The sequence below is a fragment of the Chinchilla lanigera genome, unplaced genomic scaffold (genome assembly GCF_000276665.1).
Source record: "Chinchilla lanigera isolate Chin_1 unplaced genomic scaffold, ChiLan1.0 scaffold00028, whole genome shotgun sequence".
Classification (NCBI taxonomy): Eukaryota; Metazoa; Chordata; class Mammalia; order Rodentia; family Chinchillidae; genus Chinchilla; species Chinchilla lanigera.
The window spans coordinates 3,335,491-3,350,087 of NW_004955429.1; the positions used below are offsets into that span (position 1 = coordinate 3,335,491).

The window sequence follows — 14,597 nt, forward strand, 5'->3', positions numbered from 1 at the left end:
AATGCTACTATAAATATATTCCACATCGAGTAAGCCTGGGCACAGTGCTGCTCATTGTTTTCCCACTAGAGTATCTCATTTATTACTTTAAAATGAACCAGCTTTCCTTTCTTCTCTGCTCAATATAATATGGAAGAGTGAAATATAATAGGGTTAGCAAAAGAGAGCATCTGCCCCTAAGATGAACAAAGGCAGGCTCAAGGACCTCTCACACAATCATTAGCTAGCAGATGAGCTACAGTAAGGCCCCACAACTCTGATATCCTTGCTGCACACTGTCCCTTCTTTCCCTCCTGCCATGCTTCCACAAGTGCAAGAGTCTTAGCATTAGAGGAGTTGCTCTCAATAGAAGTTTGGTGAGTGTGTGGTTACTGAGCTCATTCTGACTCTGTGATGTGCTATAGGAGAACTGGTGTCTCCCAGCAGCCTGAACACATGCCCACACTACCAGCCCTCATTCACAGAAAACAGGGCTACAGGTGTAGCTCAGTGGTCAGTGCTTGCCTTGCATGACAAGGTCTCAACTTCAATGGTATCATACACACATACACACACACACATACCCCACACACATGCACACATGCACACATGCACATACCCACAAACATACAGAGTCAAAATCAGCCCCAGAAAATAGAATTTTCAGTTTCCTCATGGTATGAACAACAAGGAGAAGGCTTGGTGTTTTCCTTTGTCACAACCTCTGAAAGTGGGGAGGACCCTGACTGGGGCCTCACTAAAAGCACAAACTTCAGGACTGAACGGGAAATTCAATTCTTCGCAATGAGAAACTTCATGCTCTTACAAAACACCATCATTTGAGCTTCGGAAACAAATAAACTTGAAAATTAATTTCCCTTTTCTGAAAGAAATTTAGTTTTAAAAAACCTCTTCACTTCAGCTTAAGAAAAAATTCTAGCAGAAACTTAAGTAAATGTGGGAAGAAAAGGAAATCTGGGTAAGATGACATTTATGGTTACTTCTTGACTATGCATTTATATTTTTATAATTTTTTAAAATTTTAAAATAGTATGGAATAAACTACTGAACTACTGAGCCCTCATTTCTTTACATGATTATTCATATATTCATTTTCATCAAGTACTTACTGTGTCTTTATTATATATGTAAAGCAGGTAAACTAATAAAATTGAACACATAGACTTTAACATTGTTTTTCAAAATGTAACTTGTTTTAGAAAGACACTATAATAAATGACTTGATGTAAGATGCTTGCAAACTTTTAAACTGCTCCATACAGATAAAAATAAAATTAATTAAGGAGAAAATGGTGGCTTACGTGAACTGGATCCAGAATTTTGACTGCTGCTTTTTGGCCATTTTTCTTATTCAGTACTTTAAAAACTTTCCCATAAGTTCCTTTGCCAATTGTTTCGGTAATTTCCCATGTATCAGAAGGATCAGGAAAATGATCGAAGATGATTGTTTTTCCAGTTAATGGGAACATCTCAAAGGTTTAAATCACTGGGGAGAAAAAGTACAGTTTCATCTACATTTGATTAGGGATATTAAATGGCATACATAAACTCATGGGAAATTATCTAATACTTTCATTGCTATAACAGAAAATACACCACTGTAACTAAATGTACTTTAGTGTCGCAGAAAATTTTAATTTCTTCCTTGCAAACAGATTAATATGAATTTAATGATGCTTTATTAAGCTGGGCCTTATTTCTATGTTTAATATAGTCTCATATTAATTGCTATTCTTAGATTAAAAGAAAAGATATTTGGGTCATTTTAATTTGCTTCTTTAAATGTAGATATTAGAATGAATTGACGAATCTTACAATAACTATAGAGAAAATAAAATTCAATTTTTTCACATAAACTAAACCTACATTTGATAAGTGATAGTGCTTTATGTTAAAGCTCTGTGTAATATTCAATAATGGGTTCTTTTATTGCTTTTAGGTTAAAATTTTCTTACCACATTCTACCAAGTCCTCTAAAATATGGCGCCTGTTTCATTTCCCTGCCTCATCCTCAGCACAAATTCTCATACCATGCTACTCCAGAAACATCCCATCACTTCTTTCTTGCTGGAGCATCTTAATATATACACCATCCCCTCTCTCTTCTGCCTTTGACTTCCTTACTAAATTCTAACATCCACTTATATTTAAGGTCTCAGCCCTGATGCCACTTGCTCCAAATGTGACCACACTGCACCCGCCTCTGTGTTGCATGCTCTGTGCGCTTCAAAAGCACTCTGCACTGCTCTCTGACATCACTCCTGTCCACTTACCACCTGGTACAGTACTAAAATGATTAACTAATTAATTACCTAAAACACTGGTCAATAAGGTCATTTACTGACATTATTAGTAACATTAGTATCTGATATCATTACAAAAACAATAATGATATCAGATATAATTTATTATATCAGATATTATTTGCATGATAATATCTGATATGATTGCTCTATGCCTAGCACCTTGTACACTGCTGACATAATTAGTTAATTAATCAATGAATTAAGGGAATATGGTCAATAATGTCAAGTGACTTCACAAAGGAGGTTATAGATAAACTAAGATCCCAGGTTTCATCCCAAGTAATGCTCTTAACGTTCCATGTTTTTCTTATATGCTATTTAACTATTTCTATAAAATTACAAAAGAGGGTTAAAAAAAGAAAGTGCTTTCCACACTTTCAGTAACCTTCACATTTTGTCAGTTACTATACAAATGCACTCTTTTTAATGTTAAAAATCTGACTGCAGTTGTGTTTGTATACAAACACGTCTATTAATAGGTTATGTATTAATATTCCATAGTATCAAACAATGACATTTACTTGTGTGACACCCTAACAACTTTTAACCTCATTACAGCACCAACCCTTCAAGTCCTCACTCGATCTAGGTTCAACCCTCTCCAGTCTTCACTCCTAATTCATTTTCCTTTCCCCAGAATTGATCTTAAAACTTGTATTACTGCAATTACACTTTTTTCTGTCTTTCCCCACCACGATATCCTAGGAAAAGAGAGTCTTGTTCAATGCTGCATCTTCCTCACACCTGTGCTTGTAGATGGATAAAACCCACACAACCACATTGACTAAGCAGGCACATGTGGACCCTCAACATTGCCTAGATATTTTACTGCACTTCCCTGGTTTGGCATTCCCTTCCCCCTCCCATTCCACAGAGGGGTTTGCCTCCCTTTCTGGAGTTACTACTCTGCAGTGTCTTTCCTAAAATTTTTGCTCTTCACTGACCTCTCTTTCCCACAAAACTTCACAACTGAAGACCTAATTTCACTATTAACTGAAAAAAAGGATGCAATAATAAATTATTTAATCATCTCACTTCAAAAACTACAAAACAATGTCCATGAAACATAGTGAGTCCATTCCCATTCCTGGTAATTGCTACTCGGCCTCAATTAGTCCTTTTTCTTTGGTTCTTCCTTCACGTCATCTGATTTTCAGCTCAAATACAACTTTCTTAGACTTTTTCTGACCAATCTTCATAAAGTTAGCCTTCCCATTTATTCTGTTATTCCTCCATGGTTATGTATGCTATGAGAGGGGTAGATTTTGTTATTTCTACTATGTATGCACAATTCTCAGATTATGGCTAGCACATGGTAAGCAATCAATGAACACTAGTTAAATGAGCATATGTTCGTTTATTGCTAATTCTGATAGCAGAGACCTTATCTATTGTGTTTACTTCCAAATCTAATTATGCTTATCTCTGTGCATGGAACATTGATGTTGAATAAGTGAATAAACGTGGTTCTTCAAACAAGGATTTTTTAAGTAAGAGACAAAAATAAAGATTATGGAGAACTGAAAGGAATCTGGAAATCTAAAGCAAACTAAGGATCATATTCTGATTAACTATACTTAAGGGCACATCATCTAGTAAATGGCTATGAATGTCTTCTAAAAATTATATTGGTACAAAAAGAGACACTTCTGAATGGTTCTTAGAACATGTAATCTTCACGAAATTTGTGCCTTTGATCCAAAATGCAAAGAGGTAATCAGTAATAATCATCCTCTTTAATGATTTCATAATCAGTGACAAAGTAGCTACTTCTCATATCTATCTGCTTGAGTCATTCAAATAAGCATTTATGTCATCTATATAATACAAATTTTAGATAAAGAGACCAATTATACCTTGCTCAATGTCTGAAATAGAAGTTTTCAACCAGGAGAAACATTCATTACATGAAATACTGCCTTTCAAGCGGTAATGATACCGAACCCAAGTTTCATTTCTCAGATATTAACTATTAGAAATTTACTGTGGGTTTTTCAATTTACAAGAATTAAAATCCAACAAAAATGACTAAACATCAAAGATATGCAAAGAATTTTAATAACTTTGGGAATACAAAGCTAGCCAACTCATGGATAGGTAATAAATATGTAACCATAACATATGATGAAAAGCAATAATAGAAATATGCATAAAGTGCTACAGGAAACCAGGTGAGGAAGCAAGTAATTCTGAAGTGTTCAGGTAAAGAATCAGAGACTAAGCAATATATCAGCTGGACAAAAAATGTAATTTTTCTCTTTAACAACATTTAACCAGACAAATATTTAAAGTAGTGCACCACTGTTATAACACATTATAGAACAATGACCACAGAAATACAGAAACATAAACAACAGAATATACCTAATCAAATCCCATTTAAAACCAAAACAACTCAACACGCTAGTAAAATGAAACCACTTAAAATGACTTCTTTAAAATCATACATTAAGGAATGTTAGTAGACTAGAAAGAAGTCTTCTGACTCAAACTAAATTTTTTCCACCACTAAATTATATATTTCTTAAGACTAAATTATCAGTTAGTAAACAACTAATTATCTAATGACCACTGTAAACTGCATTCTACATAATAATGAATGCTCATATGTTTTGTCTAATCCTTAGCAGTTGTAGACAAATAATTCTCTACCCATACAATTAAAAACACATAAGTTCTTAATTATATGATCATATTAGCTAACAAATTTATATACATACATATATACACACATATACAATGTATTTTGATTTATCTGTTTACCATCAGTTTGAAAATGTATTTGCAAAGCCATATTTTAAAAATGAAGACTTACATTTTTAATTGATTTGTTGTATATCTTGAGCTTTGAAGGTTATCAACTAATTCTGCTAGAAAGTAAACTTTGGGATCACTATAAAAAAAGGAGGGGCGGAGCTGGTCCCCTGTTGGGTTGTCTTCTGTTTCCTGATGGAGCACTGTTTCCCCAGACAGCCATGTGGTTCACTGCTTAACTTCTTTCAAGTCTTATCTCACCCATTTCCTTCTCAGTAAGTCCTACCTGCTGCTTTATCTAAAAATCTTTATATGCCCTTCTCTTCCCCATTCTGTTTCCCAATTCTCGGTCCTCTTTACCCTGTTCAATTTTGCCAGCACTTATAATCTCCTAAAACACAACTCAATTTTCTGTTGTAATGTTTTATTTATTGTTTTTCTCTGCTACTAGAATGTAAGCCCATGAAGGCTGAAACCTTTGTCTGCTTTAATCACTAATAGCCCAAAGAATTTAAAGCTATGCCAGGAACAAGGTTGTTTCTCCATAAATAGCTGCTAAATACTGAATAAAATGAACAGAAAAAAAGCAAATAGAAAAATTTCAAATTGTTTCAACAATGAATGCTATGAAATATTTAAAAAATAATGTCATCAATTCATTTTTCAAAGAATAGAGATGGAACACTTGAAAGGATCACATGAAATCTGGTAAATTTATTAAAGAAAGCCAAATAGAAATTCCAGATATGAGAATTAAACTAACTGAATTGAAAATTTCACTAAAGGTGTTCAATAGCAAACAAATAGGCGGAACAACCAGTGAACTTGAAAACAAGCCATTTGAAATTATCATCTGAGAAGTAAAGGGGTGTTATGGTTTGTGTCTGGGTGTCCCCCCAAAGCCTCATGCAGTCATGGGGCAGGCTTTTAATTAGAGTTTGATTGATTGTGGGTGTGAGAGCTACAACCGCCCTGGAGTGGATAGTTTGCACATGTAAGGGAGAGGAAAAGGCTGTTTGCAGCCATTTCTCCCTTTTGTGCTTGTTGCTTTTGCTGTGTTCTGCCGCCATGAGCTGTAGCCCTCTGCCATGTGCCACTCTGCCTTGTAACCTGCCAAGTATGGACTGAATCCTCAACAAACTGTAAGTGAAATAAACCTTTCCTTCCTTAATTTTAGGCATTAGGTATTTTGTCCCAGCAATGAGAGAAAAGTAACCAAGACAAGGGGTAAAAAGATGTGGACAGAGGGCTTATGGAATGCCATCAATCAGAAAAAAATACAGGCATTATGAGAATTCAAGAAGGAGGAGAGACAAGAAAGGGGAAGACAGCTTACTTCAACAAATAATGACTGAAACACTGCACAAATTTAAGGAAAGGCATAGATTTAGAAACCCAAGAGGTCCAATGAATTGCTAGGAAACCCAAAGCAAGTCATACCAAGATGTATTATTATCAAGCTGTCAAATCGCAAAGAAGGACTTCTGAAGAAAAGCAACTCATCACATGCAAAGGATTCCCAATAAATGTTATCAGTAGATTTCTCCACCAAGCAGAATAAATCTTGTAAACCAGGAGCCAGTAGGATATTTATAACACTGGAAGAAGAGTCAACTGAGACTTTAATATCTGGTAAAATTGTCTGCAAAAATGAGAGAGAAATTAAGACATTCTCAAATATATAAAGTGGAGAGAGTTCATTACCATTATAGTATCCCTATTAAAAAATACTAAAGGAAGCATTTTAAGCTGAAATGACAGCTAGCTAGATAGTATCTTGAAGCCATATAAAAATGTAAAGTTCTCTAGTAAAAGTAATTACATGGAAAATACATAAATCACTATTATTACTATAACTTATTTTCTAGCTCCACTTTATCCTCTACATGATTTGAAACACAAATGCATAAAAGAATTATAAATCTATGCTAATAGGCACATAAAAAGATGTTATTTGTGACATCAATAACAAAGTTTGGGACATAGCTATAAAGGAGTAGAGGGTTTATGTGCAACTGAGTTAAATTGGTACCAGTTTGAAATAAAATTGTGACAATTTTAGAACATTGTAGATATGTTTTGCAGAAATCACCATGAAAGATCTGTACAATATACACAAAAGTAAATGAGAATGGAATGAAAGCACATCATTACAAAAATCACTAAAAAAGGATGGCAAAACTGGAGTAAATGTGCTACAAAAGCGCTGTAACATGCAGAAAATATTTTTCAAAAAAGCAAGAATTTGTCCTTCTCAATCAGTCTTTTAAATGTAAATGAGTTAAACTTCTAACCAAAGACTTGGATTGACAGAATTGGGAAAAAACCCTGATCTGAGTATATGCTGCCTGCAAGAGACACACTGAGATATAAGGACAGGAATAGATTGAAAGTGAGAGAAAAAAGAAAGATATTCATGAAAACAGCAATAAAAAAAGAGCTATATTAATACCATACAAAAAAGACTTTAAGCCAAAAACTGTTACAAATTACAAAGACGGACATTATATAATAACAAAATTATAAATTTGTGGAGAAGATAACAATTATAATTTATATGCATTTAACATCAGAGATCCAAAATAATAGAAGAAACATTGAACTGAAAGAAGAAAGCGGTGCTTCTGTAATAATAGCTTATAACAACAGAATACACACTTTGCTCAACTACATAAAGAACATTCTCCAAGACAGATCATATATGAGACTGCAAAAGAAGTCTTAAAACTTTTAAAAGACTGAAAACATACAAAGTATCGCTCTGATCAAAATGGAATGAAATTAGAAATCACCAACAGAAAGAAAACTGAACAAATCTAAAAATACATAGAAAGTGGATTTCTATTAGTGAGATATAGAAAAAATTACAAGAGAAATTAGAAAATATCTCGGGACATATGAACATACAACATGGCAAAGGGTTAAGATGAAACTTTCAGCTGTAAAAGAGTACATTAAGAAAGGAAGGAGTACTTCACTTTTGAATGCTCCCTGTGGTAGCTATCTATCATCTCTACCCACTTTTCTCCTTCAAATAAATCATCTTCTGTGAGTTAAAAAAAGAAAGGAAGAAAAACAGAGAATAAGAGAAACAAACAGAAGCAGTAAATGGAAGGAAATAATGACGATGAAAATGTACATCAATAATATAAAGGGCAAACAGAAAGAGATAATTCTTGAAAAAGATTAACAAAATTGATGTCTTAAGGAAGACTTACTACGAAGGCCAAAAATGACTAATACTGTCAAAGAAAGAAGGCAAATTGTTAGTGATTTTAGAGAAATAAAAAGAATCATAGTATAAACACTTATACATTAATTGTTAAACTACAAATTTGTTAAACTACATGGAATGGAAAAACACCTACAAACACAGCACATAAGACTGAATTGTGAAGTACAAAATCTTAATAGACCTATACTAAGTAAAGAGATTGGGTCAGTAATCAAAAACTTCTCAAACACAATAAAAATGAAGGACTGGATAATTTCACTGATGAATTCTACAAACATTTAAAGAATTAACACCAATCTTCCTCTATATCTTTCAAAAAGTGTAAAAAGGAACACTTCCTAATATTCTATGAGGCCAGTATTATGCCAATAGCAAATTCAAACAAAGACAAAACAAAACAAAAAATTTGCAGATCAGCAGCACACTAAATATCAATGCAATAATCCTCAACCAAATGCTACCTGAAAATTGATATTTAATGGAATATTTAAAGGATTATGTACCATGACCACTTGACATTTATTTTTGGACTGCAAGAATGGTTCAACATACAAATATCAATCAATTAAACAGACCATATTAACAAACTAAAAAGGGAAAATTACATGATCATTTAAATTAATGCATAAAAAGCATTTGATTAAATGCAATGTCTTTCAAGATAAGAATACTCAACAGACTAGGAATAGAAAAAAACTACTTCAACATAATAAATGCATAAATGAGAAGCTCACAGCCAATATCTTAGTCAACAGTGAAGGACTGAAAGCCTCACCACTATAATAAGGAACAAGATAAAGACACCTACATTTGCTTTTTGATTCAACACTATAGTGGGAGTCCTAGTCAGAGAAGTTAGGCAAGAATAAGAAATAAAAGGCATTCAAGTTAGATAAGAGTAAAATTATAATATCTCTGTTTACAAATGACTGGACTTTGTATGTTGAAATTCCCAAAGAACACGCACACACGCACACATACACACACACACACACACACACACACACACAAATGAATTCAGCAAAGTAGTAGATACAATGATTAACATGAAAAGAATCAGTTGCATTTCTTTACACAATCTATGAGCAATAAAAAAATGAAATTAAGGAAACAATTCTATATATAATTTCTTCTCAGCCTTTTGGCTAAGATCAAGTGTATGTGTAATTCTATTTATAACTGCATCAAGAAGAAAATATTTAGAAATAAATGAAAAGAGAGGCTTACATACTGAAAACTACAGAACACTACTGAAAGAAATGAAATGACACATAAGTTATGAATAAATTCAATGCAATTGTTATCAAAATCTTAAAACTTTTGAATAGAAATCTTAAAACTTTTGAATATTCAACCTCATTCTTTTGCATGTGCATATCAAATTTTCTCAACACTATTCATTTAAAAGTTGTTTTTTTCTCCCCTGGAAAGGTCTTGGCAATAGTTCAGAAGTCAGGTATATGAGTTTATTCCAGTGCTCTCTATTTTGTTTCATTGTCCTATATCTCTAAATAAGATACTCAGACGAATGGAATTCAACATCATTAATCAGAGAAATGCAATAAAATACCCCTATGGGATATTACCTCAATCATATTAGAATGGGTACTATAAAAACAGAAAACAAAAGCTATTGCGGAGATTGTGAAGAAACTGGAACTCATGTTCATTGTTGTAGGAATGTGAAATAGTTTAACTACTGTGGAAAAACAAATGCCAATTCCCCCACAACCTACATCCAGAATTACCATATGATTTATCAATACTATTTCTTGAATACATATACAAAAGAATCAAAACATGAGCCCAGAGATATTTGTACATCCATCTTCATAAAAACATAAATTACCAACTGTCCATTGACAGGTGAATAGAGAGACAAAACATGGAATACACAGTACTGACAATGCAGTTTTGTGTGTGATTAATTTATTTTCCCATCCATGAATTGTTTTGTCTGCACAATCTTCCACTGCATCACGATATTGTAAGTTGCACACTTTCTTCTTTGGGAAACTTATTTTTATGTTCTCTCATGCAACTAAGATTTTTTAAAAAATGGACCACACTTCTCAAAAGTAGAGATTTTGCCATGAAGAATCAGAAAGTTAGAGTTTTATCTAGGGTCATTAATTGCAAATATAAACTTTGAGACTAGGCCAAGTGGACCTGAGTGTGGGTATACACCATGACAGTGGGTAGAGCCATCAGCAAGACCAAGCTAGGACCCAGAAGGAATATACAGTCATGACCAGCGATACCACGACCCATCACAGGTACACATGCAGGTTCAGCAGCGTGGAAAAGTCTTACATAGCAATGAGAGGCCAGAAGTTGGTAGGTGAGGTGCACCAGCGTTGGGCCTTAGCACACAGAAACACAGAATAGAAGCCAGTGGATCTGCCATTCTACATTGAAGGGCTCTGGAGAACTCCACCAACAGAACAGTGCTAGACCCCATATCCAGAGGCAAGATCAGCTCCATACCATGGAACAAATCCCATGGCATACTTGGCTAGAGTACAGAGCACACTTCTGGGATCTATCTTGGACACTACCAGAGAACTGTGAACATCAGAGAAATTTTGCTACTTTTATTCTTCCTTGTTTATCTGACTGGCTATCCTTCTCCTGTCTGGTTAGGTTTTGTCTTGTATTTTGTGCTTATTTTGTTTTCCTTCTTTTTTTCTATTCTGTTTTCCTTTTTTCCTTCTTTTTTTCATTGTTTAGGTTTCTCACTTTCATTTTTTATTTTCTACTACTGATTCTTTTTCTCTCCTCAACTATCTCTTGAGTTTATGATGCTTTCATGTGAGTAAACATTGTCTCTTTCCTTTCTGATCCACATCAATACTCCTTTGCTTTCTCCTTTATTATTTCCCTCCTGTATCCTCTTTTCCCAAAACTTCAGTGATTATTTTTTGACTTCCAGCCTTGATTTTACTATATTTTACCTCATTTACCACTTTATCTTGTCCCCTACCTGTCTTAACACTCCCCCACTACACACAACAGAATAAAATCACTCAACTAAGGGGAAAGTCACTTGAATACAAGTACATGGTATATGTTGGGTTTTGTCATATAACATTAGAATTTTCTCCTGTGGTTAAAGGTATCAGGTTAATAGTTTCCACAGTTTGTCAGTACCTAAGCTGCACTTGAAACTATTGTTATTGCAACTGTACTACTTTAGCCAGGATGCCATACATGTAGTTTCTCCCTTATATGATAACACAGTGATTGGGGTCATAATCATCACCATAGTCCAGTACCAAGAAACTGGGTGCTGAAAAGGGTAAATTTTCACCCTTAACAAATTGGGAAGGTAGGTTCTTGGGGTAGACATAAAGAATCACTTACACCTAGAAGACATCCTTGAAGAACAGACATCTCCTTGAGAAGACTAGATTCTAGTGATAGAGCTATCTATCATAAGAAATCAGCAAGTAACAACATAGAAAACAAAATAAAATAAAAAAGAGAAAATAGAAAATAACAAGATGCAGAAGCAAAATGCAATCCCAGACCCCCAGCCTACCTAGGACAAGCCCAGAGCACAATAAGGTAGAGGAAATTGGAAGTCAAATACTGGAACTTTCTGAAATGATAGCAACAAAAATGAAAAAAAAAAAAGTGGAAAAGGGTATAGAAAAAAATAATCTCTCAGGTACAAAAAGAAATGATGCTCAAAATAAAAGATATTAGAGTAGACACAAAAATATTCAAGAGCTTACAGAAATGATGGAAACTATAAAAAAATACCCACTGTAGGAAAGAAATGGAATCCATAAAACAGACCCAGACAGAAATCCAAGAGGTTAAAACCTCCATTGAAAGTATACACCCAGATTGAACAAAGTAAAAGTAGAATATCAGCTTTTGAAAGCAAAATTGTGGTTAGTGATCATGAAAAGAAAAATATCTTAAAAATAGTAAGAGACCATGAAAAATCAATCCAACAGCTACAAGATGAAGCAAGAAAGAACAACATAAGATGGATTGGGGTCAGTGACAAAGCTGGAGACAGTGCAAATGCATAAAAACACTCTTCACAGAAAAAAAAAAAATGGCAGGAAACTTCCCAAGCATAGATAAAGAATTTCGCATATATAGAACTCCAAACAGCCATGAACAAAGTAGATCTACACCAAGGCATACAATAATCAAGATTCCAGAAATTCAGCACAAAAACAAAATATTAAAAGCAGTTAGAGAATAGAAACAAATCATCTGTAAAGGGAAGCCCATCAGAATCACAGCAAATTTCTCAACACAAACCCTCAAATAAAGGAGAGCTTGGAGTGAGGTATTTCAAGACCTAAAAGAAAACAATTTCTAACCCAGACTCACGTACCCTGCAAAACTATCTTTCAAAATTGATGGAGAAATAATACTTCCATGATAAAGAATACCTAAGGAAATTCATGACTACCAAACTAGCTCTTTGAATGCTCTGAAGCATATCTTAGAGAGGGAAAATGAAGACTACAACCACAAGAACGTCAATGGAAAGAATTCACCAAGCAGAGCAAGCAATTAAACAGAGAAGAAAGACAGGGAACAAACAACAGGAAAATAACATGAAAAAAAAATAAGTAAATACATAGCAATTGTAACCATCAACATAAATGGACTCAACTCACCAATCAAAAGAAACAGACTGACAGAATGGATCAAGAAGCAAGATCCAAAAATATGCTGCATTCAAGAAACATATTTAACTCAAAAAAATTCATAGACTGAAAGTCAAAGGATGGAAAACAATACTCCATATGACAGGATCCCACAAAAAGAAGCGGGTAGCTATTCTAGTCACAGAAATGTGAACTGCACATCAAGATGGATCAAAAGAGATACAGTGAGGGTTACTATATGCATCTTAAGGGAAGACTCCAAGAAGAAGAGATAACAAGCATAAATATATACGCGGCAAACACTAGTGCACCCAAAAAATAAAACAAATATTAATGGAGATGAAAAATCAAATGAACACTAACACAGTTGTAGTGAGGGACCTTAACTCCCCACTCTCACAATTAAATAGGTAAACCAGACAAAAAAATCAAAAAAGAAATATCAGAATTAAAACAAACCTGTGAACAAATGGACTCAGTAGATATCTAGAGGGTGTTCCAACCAAGAACATCAGAATACACATTCTTCTCAGCTGCACATGGGATATTCTCCAAAATATACCACAATTAACCCCGTAGAACATGCTTAAGTAAATGCAAAGGAATAAAAGTTACCCCATGCATATTATCTGACCATAGAGGAATGAACTTGGAAATCAAAGACAAAAGAAACCACAAAAATTACTTAAACACGTGGAAATTAAACAATACCCTTCTGAACAATGAATGGTTCACAGAGGAAATTAAAGAAGAAATTAAACAATATCTACAATTAAATGAAAATGCCAATATAATATACCAGAATATATGCGACACAATGAAAGCAGTCATAAGAGGAAAATTTATAGTGGTAAACCCTCACATCAAGAAAACAGAACAAGTTCAAACAACTTAATGTTGAATCTGTTAAACTCCTAGAAAAAGAAGAACAAATCAAACCCAGAGCTTGTATGAGAGGGGAAATAATAAAAATCAGAGCAGAAATTAATGCAGTGGAGGCTAAGAAAACAATACACAGAATCAATGAATTAAAGAGTTAGTTCTTTGAAAGATTAAATAAAATTGATAAACCTCTCCAAACTTATCAAAAGGAGGAAAGAAAAGACTCAAATTTGATGAATTATAAGTGAAAAGGGGGAAATCACAATGGATCCTGTGGAAATCCAAATTATCAATACCTACTTCTAGAACCTTTACTCTAATAAAATGGAAAACATAGAAGAAATGGACAGATTCTTGGACATGTACACAATACCAAAACAAATTGGTAGAACAATTACAAGTTACCAATCAAGAAGATATAAATATTCTAAATATCTCAGTATCAGTTAATGAAATTAAAAACCCACCAACAAAGAAAACCAGGCCTTGATAAATTCTGGTGAATTCTACAAGAATTTTAGAGAAGACCTAACTCCACTAACACTGAAACTCTTTAATGAAATTGAAAGGGAAGCAATACTTTAAAAATCATTCCTGGAAGCAAGTATTACTGATACCTAAACCAGAGAGAAGGCCCCAGCCTGACAAACAAAAAACAAACCAAACAAAAAAAAACCCTATGGACAAATCTCCCTAATAAACATAGATGTAAAAATCCTTAATAAGATACTGAAAACAGAATATAGTGAATCATCAAGAAGATTACACAACATCATCAAGTAA

The 14,597-nt window shown here is 33.8% G+C and overlaps 1 protein-coding gene across 1 annotated transcript in view; it reads right to left on the bottom strand.

Moving 5' to 3' along the window:
• The window catches only part of Myo3a (myosin IIIA), a 186,232-nt gene that overhangs the window by 163,034 nt on the left and 8,601 nt on the right, over positions 1-14,597 (bottom strand). Inside the window, exon 3 of the mRNA XM_013515344.1 lies at positions 1,302-1,486. Within this exon, the coding sequence (XP_013370798.1) occupies positions 1,302-1,469 (168 nt within the window). The 5' untranslated portion in view covers positions 1,470-1,486. The remainder of the gene's footprint in view (positions 1-1,301; positions 1,487-14,597) is intronic.